The sequence below is a fragment of the Cryptosporidium sp. chipmunk genotype I genome, assembly GCF_004936735.1.
Source record: "Cryptosporidium sp. chipmunk genotype I strain 37763 chromosome Unknown contig_11, whole genome shotgun sequence".
Classification (NCBI taxonomy): domain Eukaryota; phylum Apicomplexa; class Conoidasida; order Eucoccidiorida; family Cryptosporidiidae; genus Cryptosporidium; species Cryptosporidium sp. chipmunk genotype I.
The window spans coordinates 421-19,570 of NW_027125587.1; the positions used below are offsets into that span (position 1 = coordinate 421).

The window sequence follows — 19,150 nt, forward strand, 5'->3', positions numbered from 1 at the left end:
AAAACCTAAACCTAAACCTAAAACCTAAAACCCTAAACCTAAACCCTAAACCTAAACCTAAACCTAAACCTAAAACCTAAAACCCTAAAACCTAAACCCTAAACCTAAACCTAAAACCTAACCTAAAACCTAAACCTAAAACCTAAACCCTAAAACCTAAAACCTAAACCTAAACCTAAACCTAAACCTAAACCTAAACCTAAACCTAAACCCCTAACCTAATTCTAACTTTAAAAAAAATAATGGCATGCTTTAAACAAGAATTAAAAGAAATTAATAACTAAAATATAAATAAATTTAATTCAAAAATGTTAAATTAAATGCTGGCCTGATTTAGAGAATATATCTGCAATCAGAAATACTAATTTGTGGAAAAAGTCTGTAATTATAACTTTTATTAAATTATTTACCAATTTTTACGGCATTGTGAGAAGAATGAGACTAAGTAGAGAGGTTACTCTTTGATTTCAGCAGCAAAAGTAACCTAATAAATTCTTTAATAAAACACTTTTGAACAAATTTGACGCTCAAGAAGTCAGAACCACTAACTTTAGGTGACACTTCAGTATGTAAACGGTTAATCTCATTTCCACAAAAATCCAATGCTTCTTTAATTTCATCTTGTGTTGAACTCGAGACAATATGTCGAAAATCTGGCATTGCTACTTTAAAATAGAGCATTGCCTGAGTCATTAAAGGATCTACTACTGATAATGATTGAGAATTTGAAAACATATCACTAAATCTGGACCTTTCATTAGTATTAAATGGGAAAGAATACTCATCTGTGGGAGTAATATACATTTTAGAAATGATATTTTCAAGATTAATTTCTGTTTCCGAAGCGATTCTAGACCCTGACTCAGACCCATGTATATTACTGGAATTGGATCTGGTTCTGGATCTAGACCTAGACCCTGTTCTGATTCTGGATCTAGACCTTGACCCTGTTCTGGTTCTGGATCTAGACCTTGACCCTGTTCTGGTTCTGGAACTAGACCTTGGCCCTGTTCCGGTTCTGGATCTAGACCTGGATCTAGTTCTGGATTTGGACCTAGAACTATATTTCGACTTAGATTTAGTAGTTGAAGTTGAACTAGAAGTATGTGCTAATATTTGGCCTTCGGCGAAACTTTCCGCATCATCTAAACTTAAATCAGATAAAGCAAGAGATAAATTAGATGTTTCTAATGCTTGACTTCTTTCTCTCGAACTTGCAAACACTGGACTACTTCCAAATAGTTCAATGGTTGGACCAGCAGGAGCATCCTGAAGCCTTTCAGAGGCTCTTCTTCTAGTAAAAGCGGAAGGTGTAGGTTGTGGACCTCGAGGATGCTGTGGAAGTTCTAACTGAGATGGCTGCAAAGGCAGCGAGGGTTCTGAAGCAGAAGATTGACTTTCTTGATCTGTTAAATTCAAACTCTCCTCATCAGCGACTTTATTTGAATCCATTATATCAAAAACTGTAACAATCAAATTTTTTAGGCCTTCTTCTTGATTATTAGTTAAAGATGAAAAATGCTGTTTTATTTCAGAAACTGCTAATACTTTGTCACCCCCTGATTCAGCTGCTAGATGCTGGCTAACCCTTCTTCTATTTCTTTGCTCCTCCTCTCTTTCCTCCCTTTCTCTTTCTTTAAGAGCTTTTTGTCTCTCCTTTCTTTCATTCATTTTTCTGTTTCTTTCAGATGTATTATTTTCTCTTTCTGACCTGATTGTTTGTCTAATAGTCTCAGATCTTTCAGATATTTGAGCCATTAGCTGTAACTTTTGTAATTTTTCTGCCTTTTTAACAACTTTTTTCTTTACTTTAGAAGGTGTTGTACCTACTGTTTGAACAGTCTCCTCTTTCACTTCCATAGCACTTATTTCATCTTGAGTTGCTTCTCGATAAATCTTAGTTTTTTTTGGGTGCTCCTTTTTCTGCTTTTTACGAGCTTCCTTCAATAAATTTTTTTCTTGAATAAGCATTTTCTCTAATTCCTTCTCTCTTTGTTTTTTTTCCTCCTTTTCTCTTTTATTCTTGTCCTCTAGTTCCTTCGCCCTTTTCGCCTTATCTTTCATTAACTTCTTTTGTAGCTTCACATGCTTTTCCAGGGTATCTTTGAAATAAAGAATAGATTTTTCCCTAGCTTCTTTAATCTCAATAATTGATCTTACCTCCAATCTAGGTTTATTTTGTTCAAAGTCTTTTAATACCTTCTTTATAACATTTCCAACAAACTGGAATAATTTCAAAAGATCTTTTATAAGGTTTGTTAAATATTGACAACTTGTTACATTTTCTGCCTCCTTGTGTAATAAAGCAACAGTTTTCAATAGTTTTAAATACATATCCCTAAAAACCAAATTTACTTCTTCTGAATTCATAGTTCTAACATGTGATGATGCTAAAATATCATTACTAGTAAGTGATTCTAAATCAAGAACTTGACGAACTTTTTTCCTTATTTTCAGTGATTCTTCCTCCAGCAATTCCAACTCAGTTGCTCTTTTATAGATTTTAGAAGTTGCTTTTTCTATAAATTCATTCATTTTATCTTGAACTGTTTGAATTTCTGTTTCGTCAAACTTTAAAACGTTTGCAATTATAATACATAAAACGGAAGCTGACTGTAAAATTAGAGTTTCGAAGTAAAAAATTGTTTCAGGAGTTAAATCTCCGGGATTCAAAATAGTGTCATAATGTTCTTTAGCCATTTCTAACTCGCCTGGTTTTAAACTCGACTTTCCTGTCTCTAAATGTTTTTTATACTCGGCATTTCGAACGCTAAATTCTGCATTATAAGCTCTCATGGCTGCTCTCATTCTTTTTGTTATGTCAACAAAGTTCGATTCTAAGAATATTGATTTGGATAGCTTTTTTGTAGATTCAATCCACTTATTGATTACTTTTTTCGGTGTAGTACTATAAAGTTGAAGAGCTTCATTGAATTCCAAAAGAGAATCCTCAGCAATTTGAACAAGTGTAAGTATTAAGTTCCGAACATAATCTGAAACATCCAATGTTTCAAAAAATTTAAGTAAGTCAATTAATCTAGTCAAAATGGAAGTAATTTTCTTAGAATTCTGATATATGAGTTGAATTTTTTCAGAATAATCGGATTCCACATAATTGATACTAGCAAAAGTATTCAATTCAGAAATCTTCTGACATAAATCTCCCAACAGATTAGCTTTTGACTGAGAAATATACAAAGTTTTTTTATCCCCATTTGAATAATTATATAATGTCGCATGCACTACATTTAACAGCATAAAATGAGAGTTGTATATTTCGGCGTTAAAAATTACAGAAAATCTCAAGATATTTAGAAGATAAATGCATACAACTTTTAAAAGAAACTCTGAAGAATAATTGGCCTCGAATCTATTAGAAATTAGTGATAAAAATCTTGCTGTAATTTCATCCATCCCGGAATTTTCATCTATCTCAGAATTTTCATCATGTCTTTTCCCAAAATCATCAGTATGAGAACCTTCACCTGGAGCTTCTGCAGAGCGTACATTACAAAACAAACATAAAATGAACAAAGCAATGAGAAATATAAAAATAAACCTCAACCTCATTTGAGTTAAGTTCGTTAGAAGAAAAAATCTTGATAATAACTTACATTTACAAATGTCAAAGATGACATTTGTAAATGCCGCTTGGCGCCCAAAACTAATTTATTTATTTATGAGATGAATTCAGGTAGAATATAATGTTATAAATATTGAATTTTTATAAATTTCAATTCTAAAAAAAAGTATTTTTTAGCAGCAAATATTAAGTAGGTTATAAGTAAATAGAGGCTATCACATTGAATGAGATAGTTGGAAAAATGGAATAGTTTGAATAAATTCATATTAGTTAACAAAATGCTCAATCTCAAAAAAAAATAAATTTAATTTTTGTCTGCAAACTAAAAAAGAAAATCTTTAACAATAATATATCAATTTGATCTCCCAATTTAAATTAAAAACCTTTTAATGGGATGCATATTGAAGTATTTCAAAAATAGTATTACTAGAATACTTTTATTGTATCTTATACATATAGTTGAAACATTGAGAAGCTTATAAAATGAACTCCTTCCTAATATTTAGAAACTGAAAACATAAGACAATAAAACTCCAATTATAATTTTTTTCAAATACCTTTTAATTTTAACGTATTTCAAAAAATGTTCAAGTAGCTGTGCAATGTACAAGAAAATAAGCTCCATTTTTAAATTTGTTAAGGTAAAATAAAATAGGTATAAATATTTAAAAATATAAAATATCTTTTTAAAACTTGCATTTTCAAGATTGTAAGGTAATATAATTTACTCGGTATAGCGGAAAATCTCAATATTTGTAATTTGTTGAAAAATTTTTTAAAAAGCGGTATTGAGTTGGTTCTGCATGCTTTTTTACTCTATTCATTAGATAATAATTTAAGATTAATTGTTCTATAAACTCTAAACATTTATTAACTTGTCCATCTGTACTATCATATTCATATTCTCCAGTAACCTTGAAATTTCAATACAGTTTAAGTATGAATCAAATAATATTTCATAATCTAATGCTTTATTTTTAATTTATAGGTAAAATATTTTCAAAAACCACGAATTACATTTGTTAATAAATGATTGGTAAAATTAAAGAATAAAAAAAAAAGAAATTATTAGATATGTGTACTTAAAACTTTTAAAAATATCAAAAACTTTTTAACTTATAAGATAAAATTAAGGAAAGATAACAAATGTAAAGTTTTGGGAATTATATATCGAAGATAAATCATTGAAAATTTGCTGAATTGTAAAGATAAATTAACTTACAACAATATAAATACAAATAATTAAATAAAAGAACAGGTTTTTAATACTTATAGCAGTTAGAGGCCCATAAGCATTGGAGCTTTTGAAAATGAAAGTTTAATCATTTAAATTTATTGGTGCCAAGAAATATATTGTATAAACAAAAGCTAAGAAACTTACAAAATAGTTTTAAAAACATGAATAAGAAACAAATCACTAATGCCAATAAAATAGTGAGCAGCTATCTCATTTATTGCAATTAAACGTCATATTTAGCTAGCTCCCTTTATATTCAATACTCTGACAGAAATGTATATAAATATTCCACTCAGTGCAATTAGAACTATTATAAACTATAATTCAAAAAGAAACCTGAATATAAATATTAAACACGAACATGGCAATAATAAATTTCGTAATTAACCATTTAACACAAAAATTGAAAAATCACTTAGAGTTCCCACCAAATGTCAAATATTAAATAACTAAGTAAATACAGAAAGAAAAAAAAAGAGAAGAAAAAAATACAGACTGCTTTGATTGCTAAAACAACAGGAACGAAATTTGAGATAAACTTCTGATCCTAGAGTAAACCAAACATCTTTTTGTAACTTTGCATTTTGCGTAATATTTATATGGCGCCGAGTAATAATAATGCGAAAAATCAAATATACAAGTTTATAATAAAATAAGGAAATAGAGCCATAGAAAATGAGGTTAGAGAACAAGGTCTACCTCATTTTTTTAGTTGGTGTACTTATAACTAAAATATGCTACTCAATTTCAGAAAAAGAAATGGATATGTTCAGCAATATTGATCTTTCAAAAACACAAAGTTCATCCACTACGGACTCTGAATTAGTGTCATCTGATGAAGACTCTAATTTAACAGATGAACAGTCTATTTCTAGAAACATCTCCATTACTAAAGATCAGTCCTTCTATTCAAATAGCCAAATTATGGAATATGATGACGCAACAGGATACCTTGGTCTCGTTGCTGTAATAACTAACAGAAGACAGACATGTAGAATAATTTCTGGTAACTTTAACAAAAAAAATGAAACAAAGAATACACTTTATTTATTCTTCGATACTACAAACAAGAATTTTGTTGGCGTTTTTGTTCCAAAACTAATTGATTTTACCCTAAAAGGCAAACTAGGCTTGGTTACTCTAATTCACAATGAAGAAGTTTTCTTACTGAATAAGCTGCTTCTGATTAAATCTAATGGGGAAATTTGTACCACAAATTCTCCATGGAAGCTAGTTATTGAGGTCAATTCAGATTATAATAAACTTCAAATTTTCCCCTTTGAGTTTGGAAATAGAAATTATATTAAACTGCCTCCGGATGGTTGGGATGCAAATGATGACAGCTTATATCCAAATAATATTAAAAGCATTAAACCACTAAGTATATTGTCTAAAAATATGAACCGAATCAAAGAATTAAAGATTCCCCATTTTTCTGTTGGAACCAGTCCAACCGCATTATTTTTAAAGTTAAATACAGGCGAATATATGTCCATTATTGTTGCTAATAATACAGTATTTTTCGTTGATATTGATGACTGTAGCATTCATTCAAGGGATGGCCACTATTATAACATTTGCCGTGGGTATTCTGTATACTGTAATAGGTGGTTTCTTACAAACAGACCATGGAGATCTAGGATCATTATTCAAAATAATTTCGAAGAATTAATTGAGATAACTAAATCAAAGCTTCAAGTTCTCGATGACGCAGATCAAGTATCAGCCTCCTTCAAAAGAACTGAAACTTTCTCCAAAAATATGTTTATTAACACTAAAAAATGCAAGAAACCTTTCTGTTGTAAAAATTAAACAAAGTTTAATATTGTTCCAAATATTTTTTTACTCATTTAAAAAATTCAAATATTTTCCAATCGCCTGTAATAGAAAATTCATTTTGAAATTTCATTGTTAAAAGCACAAATATAAAAATTTTTTTTATAATAATCAAAATAATTCCATAATACCAAACATTAAACACAAATTATTACTTCATATATGGATTTACTGTTATTTAAAAGACATGAATGTACCTTTAGTTTTCTTTTTTTCCTGTAATAAATGTCTTTATAAATTTTAATTATTGTTTAAAAAAAACATTTTTTTTCGAGATTAATCGGAATTAATAAAGCTAAATATTCACCTTAATATTATTTTTGTTTATTCAAAAAATAACTTTATAGATGAAGTGCATAACATTGCGAAAAAACAAAACATTTTTGAATTTAATGCTCTTGAACTCTTTGATGTGCTGTCCGAATCAATACTAATATACTTGAATAATAGGATTGATATATTTAAAATAGCAAAAATTGATGAATATATTTGAGAAACTGTAAGGAATCTAGACTTGATGCTTAAAACTGAAGGAAAAATGAGTGGGGAAATAATGGATCTCGAGTAATCTATGCTGATCATATAGCAAAGTACTGAAAATATAAGAAAAAATATTGAAAATGACCACTTATTGAAGATATTTAGACGCATACAAGAAATCAAGATTCCCGAGAAATATATATTTAATAAAAAGTGAAAGGCAGTAATTATACTTGTAAAAGAATGGCTATTGATATATGATCCAAAAGACGAACAAATAATTAAATTAGTAAAAGCCCCAATCAAGCAAATAAAATAAAGAATTCTGGGTTTATTCCTTAAAATCTTACATAATATTAATAATGTTAATACAGAGAAAATATTATACGTTCTTGATTGAATAAATACATATTTAGGTCCCATATCATTCAAGAAATTTACCAACGAGTCATACAGCGACACCATCAATAAACAGTAAATCAGCTTGAAAAATGAAAACTTTTTTAAAATTGAAAAGTACTTCTTTTCGTTCATATTATTTGGAATACCACCGTCACTGTTATTGAGCTTGCTTTTTGAAATATCCACTGTAAAAAAAATTAAAGTATCTGAGGTATAAAAATTTGGAACTATTACCAATGCAATAGAATCCAAAATTAAATTTACCATAAACAACATTACAAATGTTGAAAGAAATCCAGGGTTAAAACATCCTGACTGAGATAATAATCTTCTAAACTCCTCATTTGTCAGATTTTCTAATTGAGTATCATTTTTAAACAAAATGCTTATCAAATAAAGCAATATGTATATGAAAATTGGAATTATATATTCTAAATGAAGCCGTGTAATGAATGAAGTGTATTTATGTATTTCCAAAGCTTTTAACCAACCCTGCACAAAGAAAAGGCATGGAACTAAAGTGTTCAGTACTAAAGCAAAAACCCCACTATCATCCATTTTAAACCTGTAAATAGATGGAGATACGTCACCCCCGAATAAAAGGATATGAAAACAGTGGCATATGAGCAAAAGCGCAACTAAACATTTATTTAAGTAATTAACCTGATGGTACATAAAAATATCATCAGCAACAATTAATTCTGCACCAGCTTCATTTTCAGTATATGAATCAGTCTCTAATAGTGACTCATAATGCCTTCCAATTATTCTTACCATTTATTCTAACAAAGAAAAAATTCTGGATTTTCAGGGGATTTTCGAAAAAAAAATACTGTCCCGCGTAAAGTTAATGGTAATAATATATTAATAAATAAGTCTTGGAAACAAACAGTACAAAATTTATAATAAAGTTCAGTGAAATAATAATATTAAAACAACAAAAACTTTAGAAAAAATTAGATATATTAAGTAATACTGACAGGAACCGTTCTAGAGTAGTAAGTAGTAATTGCTATAATAGCTCATTACTTGTATATAGAAGATGAAGATGACAATTAAACTAATGAACCTCTGATAAACATACAAATTTAGCCGTAGAAACGAGCTTGAAATAATAACTAATATTCCAAGTGACTTCACTTTAAAACCCAAATTTGAAATCGAGCGTAAAGAAACGTAGATTACAGTTTAAAATGCACTTAATTAAAAAAAAAATATATATATATTGAATTTAAGCGCAATAAGTAACAAAGTAAAGAATTAACACCCATTAAGAGTTTAAAGGTAGATTGGATTGGATACCTCAAAATAACTATATTAATCAGACAATAGTCTCAATTTACATTAATTTAGTGCGTTCTGGTCTTATCAGAACTAATGGCAATTCTCTTAATTTTCCGATGAAAAAAAATGATAAAATGATCCCAGCTATAAAAAGTTTTGGAGGTAATAATTCAAAAAATATAGTCCGGAGATTCAAGAAAAATAGTAAAATCAAGGCTGGATCAAAATAACGCGAGAACTAAACCATTAGAAAATGCTCGCCTCGTTTATCAATGTGTAGTAGACCAATACCTTCATATTTGAATATAAATTTGACTCTTATCCCTCAACCTTGGTACAAGAACAAAAGCCTCTTTTCAGCCTGGAAGGCTTTTGTATAGTGTTAGTTTTTCTCTTGTGCTTATAGGAGGATGTGTCTTGATATTTAGTATTTCTATATTCATGACTATTTTTATTCTTAGCTTTTAAGTTTTTTCTAGTTAAAGTTGGGTTAGGACTCAAGCTCAAACTGTGGTCCTGAACTTGATCTGCAATATCAGAAATCCTCTTTCCAGTGTTTGCAGAGGTTAAATTATTACAAATATTACTGTTAGCTGTTTCATTTGGGTTTTTATTTCCTTTATTCTCGATACCAGATTTCTGCTCCATAGGAGAAGATTCGCGTTGAAGATTGTTTGAATTGACAGGAGCCCCTGAATTATTAGCCTTTCTGGAAGATGATGAATGTATATACTTTTTATGAATTTTAGACTGTTTTTTTTGGTCAAATACACTTTTGTCAAGGGAAATATTGGGTTGAACTTGGGGAATTAGGGATTTGCCAGTAGTCTTAATGAAATTATTAGTTTGCATACTAGTAGAATTTTCAACTTTTTTACTGCTATTGGACTCGAGTTTAGTCCAATCAAAGTCCCCATCATCAACATAACCTTCTCTATGCATTAAATCACGAAAAAGTTTTCTTAAGTAAGTATAGTCTGGTCTGTCCTCAAAACGGAGTACTCTACAATAGTGTAAATATGTTGCGAATTCTGGAGGATAACTCTTACATAAAGTCTCCACAGAAGTACCCATTTTTTTCTCCATAATTTTCTTATACTTCTCTTCCTTGTTATTGGCACGGATGCCTTGCCATGGAAGAGTTCCATTCCTACAAAAATACATTAATACATAACCTATTGCTTCCAAATCGTCTCTTCTGCTTTGTTCTATTCCTAGATGAGCATTGATTGAAGCGTATCTGGCAGTTCCTGTCAAATTCTTATTCTCCCTGTAAGGAATATGCTGTAAGGTCTTTGGATCACGAAAGCGTTTGGCAAGGCCAAAATCAATAACATAAATATTTCTAGATCCCCTTCCACGTCCAATCAAAAAGTTATCAGGTTTAATATCTCTGTGAATAAAATTCTTCGAGTGAATATATTCAACCCTCTGCAACATTTGGTCCGCAATCATCAAAATAGTTTTCATTGTGAATCTCCTATGACACAGATTGAACAAATCCTCCAAAGACGGTCCCAAAAGTTCCATTGCCATTATCTGATGATTTACTTCTCTATCCAATTCGCAATGATAAACATTTGCTATGCCCACCCCTCCTTGCAGAAGCTTTAAAACTTTTGTTTCATATATCAGCTGTGGATGTCTGGACATCGTCGATTCCGCCTTAATTGCCACCTCCTCATTAGTTTCTGTATTTACTGCTAAATATATATCTCCAAAACTCCCCCCTCCAATTAGTCGTTCTATCTTCCATATTGAACATACTGTAGTATTCGATAAAGGAGATGAAATTTGTGATACCATTTTGAAAATAATTCAGCTAACCTCTAATTCTGGCTAACTAGGCCTAATTTGTGGGTTTCACCCCTGAAAAAGTATATTAATATATTAGTTATTAATTTAAGTTGGCTTATCACACAAAAATGAGAAAAAGAACTTTATGTCACTACTCTCTCGTCCAAATTTGCCAAAGAACAATTTCCTGAGATGCTTCAACATTAAGTCCGGCTCACTATTTTTGAATCCAAAATTTTGAATCGCTAACTTTTTTCTTCACAATTTCTAGTATGAACTGTTTACCAATTGTTTGCCGGTACTTCGTTAAAACGTGCTTGGAGTCCTTCTCAACCTGCTGATATTCTCTCATCAAAGGAAAAAAAAAAGGAATATTCCCTGTTGTTTTTTCTACCTTATCCTCGCCGTAATTTTCTCATTATGTCCTAAAACTCAAATTTTTAAAATAGTGGGGTGGTTTGGCGGCACAATATTCCTTTTTCTTTAAATTTACATGCCAACCTGCCGGGAATATTTAAAACGTTAATTAATTATTATTGTTTGGTAGCAATTTTCATGAATAATATCCTTGCTGCGGAATCCCTGATTTGTATGTGAATTCTTACTACTCAATTTGATTTTTATCTGAAACTTCTTAATCCCCTCCCTACTCTCCCTCAAACTACAAAGAAAACTAAATTTTAAGCATGGTATTCCATCTCAGTGATTCAACCATCTAATCTAATATATATGCTAATGTAGCTATATTTTCACAAAGTTTTTAGTCCCTTTTTAGATTCACTATTAATAACTGCGTGCTAGCCTACTCTGTCCACTTAAACCCAAGTATATTTAACGAAAGGCTTTGGATGATGATTTATTAAAGTATTTTAACTAACTAAAAAACTTTAAATACATAAGAAAACTTCTAATAAATCAGTAGACAAAATACAGACCTTACTCTATTTATTTAGATTTATTGTTTTATTTAGCTAAAAAAACTCATGTAATGGGCATAATTATAATACAAGACCAGACGCAAAATGCAGAAATTTAAAATCTAGAATTAGTTTAATAAATAAAAATAAGACAAAAGGTGAATTAATCAGTAAAAATTTTGAATTTAAAGGTTATAATTGAATTGATTATGAAATGTTAAAGGAATTGCATGCAAATAAAATTAAAAATTAATAGATATTACCTTATCATTAAATAGGTTTTATTTTAAATGCATATGTACAATAATAAATATAGATTATAATAAACAATAACTAGGGATTAGTTGAGATTACACTAATTGTAACCAGAAGAAGTGGATATAAAGAAAAATGTCGCTATTTGCGACAGTTAGCTTCGCTTTAAGCTTTGGGAAGTTTAGAAACATTGATCTACTACAGAGTGGGTTTTATAGATTGAGGAGCAGATTATACTTTTTGAATGATGGTGTGGCATATAGTGCTATTCCTAGAAACATTATTTATTCTAAACAACAAAAATTAGATCTAAAGTGTGAGGGAATTTTGGAAGATGGGTCTATTTTATCTAGGCCTTTTCAGATCAATTATGTTGATGATGTAGCCGACTTAAATGAGACATTCATCTTTACTAGTGATGTGAAGTTACATGTTCCAAGCACCAAACCCTTTTCATCCTTTTTTAGTGACTCAAGTCAGACAGATTCAAACGAAATTTTTCGAAGTAAATTTTCAAACAGTCAACTATTCATTGCTCCTTTTTTCCTTGAAGTGGATCTTTTGTATTCAGAGAATTCAGACTTAATGCTTCCCCATGACCCAGCATCTATATCTGAGGAATTAAATGGTGAAAATATGGAACATCTCCAGCCTTCAAAGGAAGAATTTTCATCTCTTTGCTATAATGTCTATAGGATTAATAATGTTGCAAATGGGATTGTGGAGTATCTTCCAATAATATTTGATGAGTTCCACTTTTGTAATACAAGTTGTTTAATTTTGAGCCAGATTACTAGAATCTTTGCTTGTTTTGATTCCCATTACTCTGAAAATAAAACACAATATATTCCAAGATTCTTTTCAACCAAGCCACTTCCAGTAATTCCTTCATTTCTTTTATCTACTGACAAAAACGAAGAAAATTCAGAACTAAGCGACAAGGATTTTTCAAAGAATCTGAATAAAAGCTTTAAACATGATGAAAATAAAAATACTTACACAGTAAACATTAAATGCAGGGCGCAAGTTGGCTCATTTACTATTAGGGGAATACTGATCCAAAAAATGGCTCAAACTTTTACAGAATCTTTAAAAGAATTACCAGATCAAGATCATGTTAAAAACTCAAGTGATTTAAAATTAGACCAGAACATCGAGGCCCCTGCTAAAGAAAAAGAAACTAATGAACTTTCAGAATTATCTGATAATAATGAGTTGAATGACAACCAGGAAATCACAACAGAGTATGAAGATATACAGTGTAATAAAGAAAAAGGTGAACCCACTGACCAAAAGGCTATCATTGGGATCGACGAGGTGTTTCCATCCATAGTAACTAGAGATCCAATGTTTATTGAAGCTTCAAAACTAAGGCTTGAACTAATTGCGTCCTTAACAAATATTTATCTCCAATTAGCTGCTAATATGCACTTTATTACAAAGAAATGCTGTAGTGCCCAAAGAGCCAAATTAATGGGATCATTCTTGGTAATCCCCAGTTTAGAACTACCAGGTGGGTCTAGACTAAATGTTGAGCCACTTGTTGACCTCTCAGAGGTAATTTATGAAGAAAATGGTGCTTCAATTCCGTTTTGTGTAGTTAGAGAACAGATTGATCAAACCGATGAACATAAAACCTCTAGGATTAGCTCCGAAATTCAGCTTCAAGAGGCAAATGAATTCAAGCATTCTCTTACCATAGCAAGTGATGGAAGTTCTATAGGAGTTCTTCCAGAACAAAGACTTTCAGATTCCGCTTTATGTTTAGTTAAACTACCAACAACAATATGGGCCTTAACTCCTCTAAACTGGCAGCTTAATTATATTAGAGGTGTTACGCCTCCCATATTCAAAAGAACTCCGACCTCACACATAATTACTCCAGATCTATTAATCTCCCATGAACCAATTTTACCATTCCAAAATGTGATCGAAGCACCTTTTGGAATTGCTCAATATAGTCGCAAGATAAACTTAGAGTTGGAGAAAATTTCATTTCAAATCTTTGAGACTTGGAATAGATTGGTTTCTATTCTTCCTTTTGTACTACACAATCTTGAGCAGACATGTAAAATGGAACACATAAGGAAGACTATGTTTTTATGGAATGAAACAATATTTTTTGAGACTCTTTCGATTAATGAATTATATTCTCCATCATTAAAACCAGAGCCATCATTAAAATTCCCAGAATTCTTGGGTAACAGATCATTTCCTATCACACCTCCTGTTATGCTTTCAGTTAATTCATCCCCCCCACCCAATCATTTACCAAACAATGGGCAGATTAACAAAAAAAATAGTGGCTTTTTTTCAATATTTCCTATATTAACAGGTGGTTCAGGTCTGAATTCTCAAAACTCAACTATTTTTGTGCTAAAACCTATTGATTATTACTCAAGGGTAGCTGATTTACTTAGAAATGATATGGTTTTTAAGTCAATACCAACTCCAAATGCAATTGAAGAAGTATGTCTTCCTCCTTTGCATGAAATTACATCAAATTCAGACAGTCAATCAAACACAAAAAATGAGACATTTGATGAAAATACATTAAATACTATTTCAACTGAGCACTTAAAAAGCTCTAAATATAATGAATGGCTTCCTATTTTATTTATACAAAGATATTCAAATCCTTTAACTTCGAATAATTGCTGCAAACCCCAAACACAATCTATAAAAACAAATTCAACGGTCATAAACACAATTATAGACAATTCTAAAGCTTTAATTAATCATGGAGGTGGTATAATTACTCACTGTGGGCAACTTTGTAGAGTTGGAATTAATAATGATCCTGCAATTAATGCTAAAAACATAGTAAGCAGGAAAATTGAACAAGAATCCAATAGAACTCCTAATAGCCCCTGTTTGAATAATGGCCAAAAAACTGAAAAAGAAACTAATAAAGACGAAGAAGCACCAAAAATACCCATAATTAAGACAGAAGTACCGTTTTTAGAAAGTAGTAAAGAATCAACGAAAGATCTTCATATAATGATATTTGTACATGGACTACAAGGCTCAGCATTTGATATGAGGAACGTCAGAAATATAATTTCACTCTATTACCCAGATGTACTATGTTTACTTAGTACATGTAATGAAGATTATACAGATGGCCCAATAGAAGAAATGGGAAAGAGGTTAAGTGATGAAGTTATTGCAGCCATTTCTCCATTCTCAAAGTCTTTGAAAAAATTGTCTTTTGTAGGCCACTCTCTTGGTGGAATTATAATAAGAGCAGCTCTTCCTCACCTTTATATGTTTAGTTCTCAATTCTATTTATATTGGTCCCTAAGCACGCCTCACTTGGGATGTATTTCAAATGACTCGAAGCTCATTAATGCAGGTGTATGGATCATGAAAAAATGGAGCAGCTCTCAATGTATTAACCAGCTCGCACTTTCTGACGCTTCTAATTATGAAGAAACATTCATGTACAAACTTGCAACTGAGCATTCTGAGTTATTTTCAAAATTCAAACACATTGTATTTTGTTCTTCACATCAAGATATGTATGCTCCATATGATAGTGCCAGAGCAGAATATTCTCCAGATGGCCCTGCAGTTTACAAAGTGATGGTGGAAAGCTTACTAAAAGATGTAGATCCTACTCGCATTGTTAAAGTTGATGTTAACTTCCACCTTCCACAGAAAAACCTCGACACTTTTATTGGAAGAGCCGCTCATATTCAAGTCATTGAAAATCACTTTTTTGTTAAGATTCTGGTTTCTAGATTTCCGGAATGGTTCATAGTCTAATTGCACAGATTAATAACCGTTAAGTTCCATATATTAATATTCACCTAAAACATATCAAATGGGTTTTTGCTTGTTACATTTGGTTTGTTGTTAATACACAAGTGATCTTGATTTATTTAGTAGTTTTCGTTGCATTCATAAGTTTCGCTATTACAATTCATACCAAACCCTCTGCTATTATTACATCCAATATTGTTATATCCACAGCTCAAATCATCATCTAAAAGTCTGAGACTATAACCAAAGTTCTCACTGGTGGAAATATATTCTCCATTATAGTCTAGAGATGCGTACTTTTAATCAGAAACAAGTGGAAGAGAGTCCAATTTTTCATTTTTATAAATCGAACAAAAGTCGAATGTATTAGATTTTCCAAAGTTGTCTTTTTTAGGAAAAAAGTTCCACTCAAAGTCAGAATAATTTTCTGACTTAAGTTTTAAACTTTTTATTCTTTCTTGTTCTCTTAATACAAAATTTTGGTTATGTTGCTTGACAACGAAATACTTTGAAAAAAAGTGTTTAAAAAAAATACTGGCTTATTACTGACTTTAAAACTTAGCTGTTCAATATTCTTTCCAAGCGAATCTATCTCCTTAGAGCCCACTTTGTGTTTTCCCACAACTTTAAATTTTTTACTCTTCTTCGAACATTTTTTACATATTAAAATATTATTAATTATATCCAAGTATTTCGATTTATTCAACTTGCATTTTATACACCTTAAAACACTAAAAATTACTTTATCCGAAACTCCTTCTTCACTCAACATTCATTAATCTATTACTACGACTTTTTTTTCAGTCAAAATGACAAGTGGAAATGAGCGGCGCCGGCGCGCATTGAAGTGCCCAAAAATGAGATTTTTTTTTCCTTTTTGATTAATCTAAGAAAAATAAAAAGAATATAGAATGAAGGTACTGGATGGACAGATATTTAAAGGTGGAGTAATTTCTTTTGGAAATGAGTCTAAAAGAAAATCAGAAAAACTGCTTCCATTGAATATTATTCAAAATAAATATAATAAGCAGAAAAAAAAGGGGCCTAAGAGGAGATTATTAACACCTTTTAAGAATGAAAGTATGAGTGACTTTTGTAAAAGAGTGGATTTTGATAGTAGGCAATATTTGATGGAGAAGGATAGAGAAGCTCTTAGAACACAAAAGTCCATGAAAAATAAAAAAAAAAGAGAAAAAAGGGCTTTGAGAAACTTAGAAAAAAGTCAATCAAAGACAATTTTAAATGAAATTGATGAACTGGAGTCCAATTTCAGCCCAAGTAATGCCAATAGGCCTTCTTTTGGAGATGTGATTGATTCACCTCCTTCATTTTCTTCAAAAATTAAGGACAAATTGGAAAAGGCTAAGAAAGAAACTAAGGCTTGTAGTGACCTTTCTGAGTATGTTAATCAAGTGAGAAAGGCGTATTTAGAAATTAAAACTAAAAGAATTTCTGAGAGCAATAAATCATTTGAGAGTAAGAAAAAGAACTCTGAGAGAATTTTAAACGATTTTGGAGATGGCTGGGTAGGAATAGGTAAATTTAGGAGACAAAATGAGTAATTGAAATTTTACTGATATATCTCCTTGATTACTATGCTATATAATATTAACTTATTTTTTATACTATTTCCATTTTTAAAAATACAGGTAGTAATTTTTTTTTTATTTAAAATGTTTTTATCTCTAGTACCTATAGTCCTCCGACTTATAAGGACCATTTTTTGGAACATTAATATATTTGGCTTGAGCGTCCGTGAGCTTTGTAAGCTTAATACCAAGAACATTCAGGTGGAGCCTGGCAACGTATTCATCCAACTCCTTAGAAAGTTTTTTAACACAAAATTTTGTATTTTTAGACCTTTCTACTATTTCTCTGTTTTTCCATAAATCTATCTGTGCAAGTACTTGATTCGTGAAAGACATTGACATAACTAAGGGAGGATGACCAGTAGCACATCCTAGATTTACAAGTCTTCCTTTGCATAATAAAATAACGCTTTTTTGTGTGTCTGGAAAAGTAAATTTATGTACATTTTGTTTTAACTCGATTGCCTTAATACCTGGAAAATTTTCAAGTCCATAAACATCTATTTCATCATCAAAATGTCCAATATTCGCAACATAAGCATTTTCTTTCATCTGTCTCATATGTTCTACAGTAATAACATCCTTATTTCCTGTTGCAGTAATGAATATATCAGCCTCAGAAACTACATCTTCTAATACACTCACTTGATAACCCTCCATTGAAGCTTGTAATGCGCAAATTGGATCAATTTCTGTCACGATAACTCTCGCTCCCACTCCTGAGAGACCTTGAGCGCACCCTTTACCTACTTCACCGTATCCTAATACAACAATTTTCTTCCCTGCAAGCATCTGAATACACCCATTGAATAGTCCGTGTAATAAGGATTGTCTGCATCCATATGTATTATCAAACTTTGATTTCGTTACACTGTCATTCACATTTATAGCAGGAAGTAACAGCCTACCCTCGGATTCCATAATTTTCAACCTTAAAACTCCTGTTGTTGTCTCTTCACTTACACCATATAAATCCTTAAGCATTCCTCTCCACTTAAAAGGGTTCTTTATTAACTCCATTTTTAATACTTTATACATGCATTTCAAATCCATCGATAATTGCTTCCCATTTTCATCAAACTCACTTTCTAAATATTCAGGAATTCTATTTTGCTTTTCAAATTCTATTTCAGCGTTAACTCCCTCGTGCAATATTAGAGTTGCATCACCACCATCATCAACAATTAAGTTTGGACCATAAACATTATCATTATCATCCGGACTTCTCCATGTCATTGCATCATTTAAGCAAGCCCAATAATCCTCAATAGTTTCATTTTTCCAAGCAAAAACGGTTGCTAGGTTTTTCTTTACAAGAGCCGCTGCAGCATGATCTTGAGTTGAATATATATTGCAGCTACACCAACGTATTTCTGCTCCTAACTCATACAAAGTTTCCACTAGAACTGATGTTTCTATCGTCAAATGCAAACTCCCAGTTATTCTTGCTCCTTTTAAAGGTTTGGAGTCCCTATATTTCTTTTGCAACTCTACCAGCCCCATCATATCGGTCTTGGCTATCTCCATATCTTGTAGACCAAATTCTGCAAGACCTAAATCCTTAATTCTGCTTTCCATTTTAAATTTTTTCCTAACCGTTATCTATAATATAAAGATTAAAAATCCTATGCAATCTTTATTCATGATTGCTCAAGTATGCATTTTTTTTATTACTCGAATACATGTCTACGTATTGTATTGAAATTAAATTGTTTACTATAATTCTAAGAAAACAAAGCCTTTGGCCGTTAAAATTCCTCAAAAAATAGAAGCTATAAATAAGAGATTTACGTATTAATATTCTGAATTTCTCTTTTTAATTCGAAAGAAAATAAAATCAGGTTTGAAAAAATCTTTTTTGAAATGATTTGTGGGGGACGGTGTTTTCATCCCTTTCAGACCATTCATAATCAGAAAACAGACAAAAAATCATCCATATATTAAAAAAATATGCAATGACTCCTCACTAATACCCCTATGATAACTCTGTTTCTGGATATTTTTA

At 30.9% G+C, this 19,150-nt stretch overlaps 8 protein-coding genes across 8 annotated transcripts; 3 read left to right on the forward strand and 5 right to left on the reverse strand.

Moving 5' to 3' along the window:
* Nucleotides 1-441: 441 nt before the first annotated feature.
* On the reverse strand, nucleotides 442-3,570 carry ELE39_000405 (uncharacterized protein; the record flags this gene model as incomplete). Its single annotated transcript, XM_067343444.1, has 1 exon — nucleotides 442-3,570. One exon carries the CDS (start codon nucleotides 3,568-3,570, stop codon nucleotides 442-444), a length of 3,129 nt encoding a protein of 1,042 aa, XP_067202226.1.
* Nucleotides 3,571-5,495: 1,925 nt separating this feature from the next.
* ELE39_000416 (uncharacterized protein) lies at nucleotides 5,496-6,632 on the forward strand (the record flags this gene model as incomplete). The annotated part of the gene is made up of 1 exon (XM_067343455.1): nucleotides 5,496-6,632. The coding sequence occupies one exon, from the start codon at nucleotides 5,496-5,498 to the stop codon at nucleotides 6,630-6,632; it is 1,137 nt and encodes a 378-aa protein (XP_067202237.1).
* A 348-nt stretch (nucleotides 6,633-6,980) lies between these two features.
* Nucleotides 6,981-8,315, reverse strand: ELE39_000427 (uncharacterized protein; the record flags this gene model as incomplete). The annotated part of the gene is made up of 1 exon (XM_067343466.1): nucleotides 6,981-8,315. The coding sequence occupies one exon, from the start codon at nucleotides 8,313-8,315 to the stop codon at nucleotides 6,981-6,983; it is 1,335 nt and encodes a 444-aa protein (XP_067202248.1).
* Nucleotides 8,316-9,140: 825 nt separating this feature from the next.
* ELE39_000438 (casein kinase I) lies at nucleotides 9,141-10,628 on the reverse strand (the record flags this gene model as incomplete). Its single annotated transcript, XM_067343477.1, has 1 exon — nucleotides 9,141-10,628. One exon carries the CDS (start codon nucleotides 10,626-10,628, stop codon nucleotides 9,141-9,143), a length of 1,488 nt encoding a protein of 495 aa, XP_067202259.1.
* Nucleotides 10,629-11,926: 1,298 nt separating this feature from the next.
* Nucleotides 11,927-15,559, forward strand: ELE39_000449 (ZW18 protein; the record flags this gene model as incomplete). Its single annotated transcript, XM_067343488.1, has 1 exon — nucleotides 11,927-15,559. The coding sequence occupies one exon, from the start codon at nucleotides 11,927-11,929 to the stop codon at nucleotides 15,557-15,559; it is 3,633 nt and encodes a 1,210-aa protein (XP_067202270.1).
* A 116-nt stretch (nucleotides 15,560-15,675) lies between these two features.
* On the reverse strand, nucleotides 15,676-16,328 carry ELE39_000460 (uncharacterized protein; the record flags this gene model as incomplete). The annotated part of the gene is made up of 3 exons (XM_067343499.1): nucleotides 15,676-15,839; nucleotides 15,909-16,062; nucleotides 16,107-16,328. 3 exons carry the CDS (start codon nucleotides 16,326-16,328, stop codon nucleotides 15,676-15,678), a joined length of 540 nt encoding a protein of 179 aa, XP_067202281.1.
* Nucleotides 16,329-16,467: 139 nt separating this feature from the next.
* Nucleotides 16,468-17,118, forward strand: ELE39_000465 (uncharacterized protein; the record flags this gene model as incomplete). Its single annotated transcript, XM_067343504.1, has 1 exon — nucleotides 16,468-17,118. One exon carries the CDS (start codon nucleotides 16,468-16,470, stop codon nucleotides 17,116-17,118), a length of 651 nt encoding a protein of 216 aa, XP_067202286.1.
* Nucleotides 17,119-17,241: 123 nt separating this feature from the next.
* Nucleotides 17,242-18,723, reverse strand: ELE39_000466 (S-adenosylhomocysteinase; the record flags this gene model as incomplete). The annotated part of the gene is made up of 1 exon (XM_067343505.1): nucleotides 17,242-18,723. The coding sequence occupies one exon, from the start codon at nucleotides 18,721-18,723 to the stop codon at nucleotides 17,242-17,244; it is 1,482 nt and encodes a 493-aa protein (XP_067202287.1).
* Between the last annotated feature and the right edge of the window lie 427 nt (nucleotides 18,724-19,150).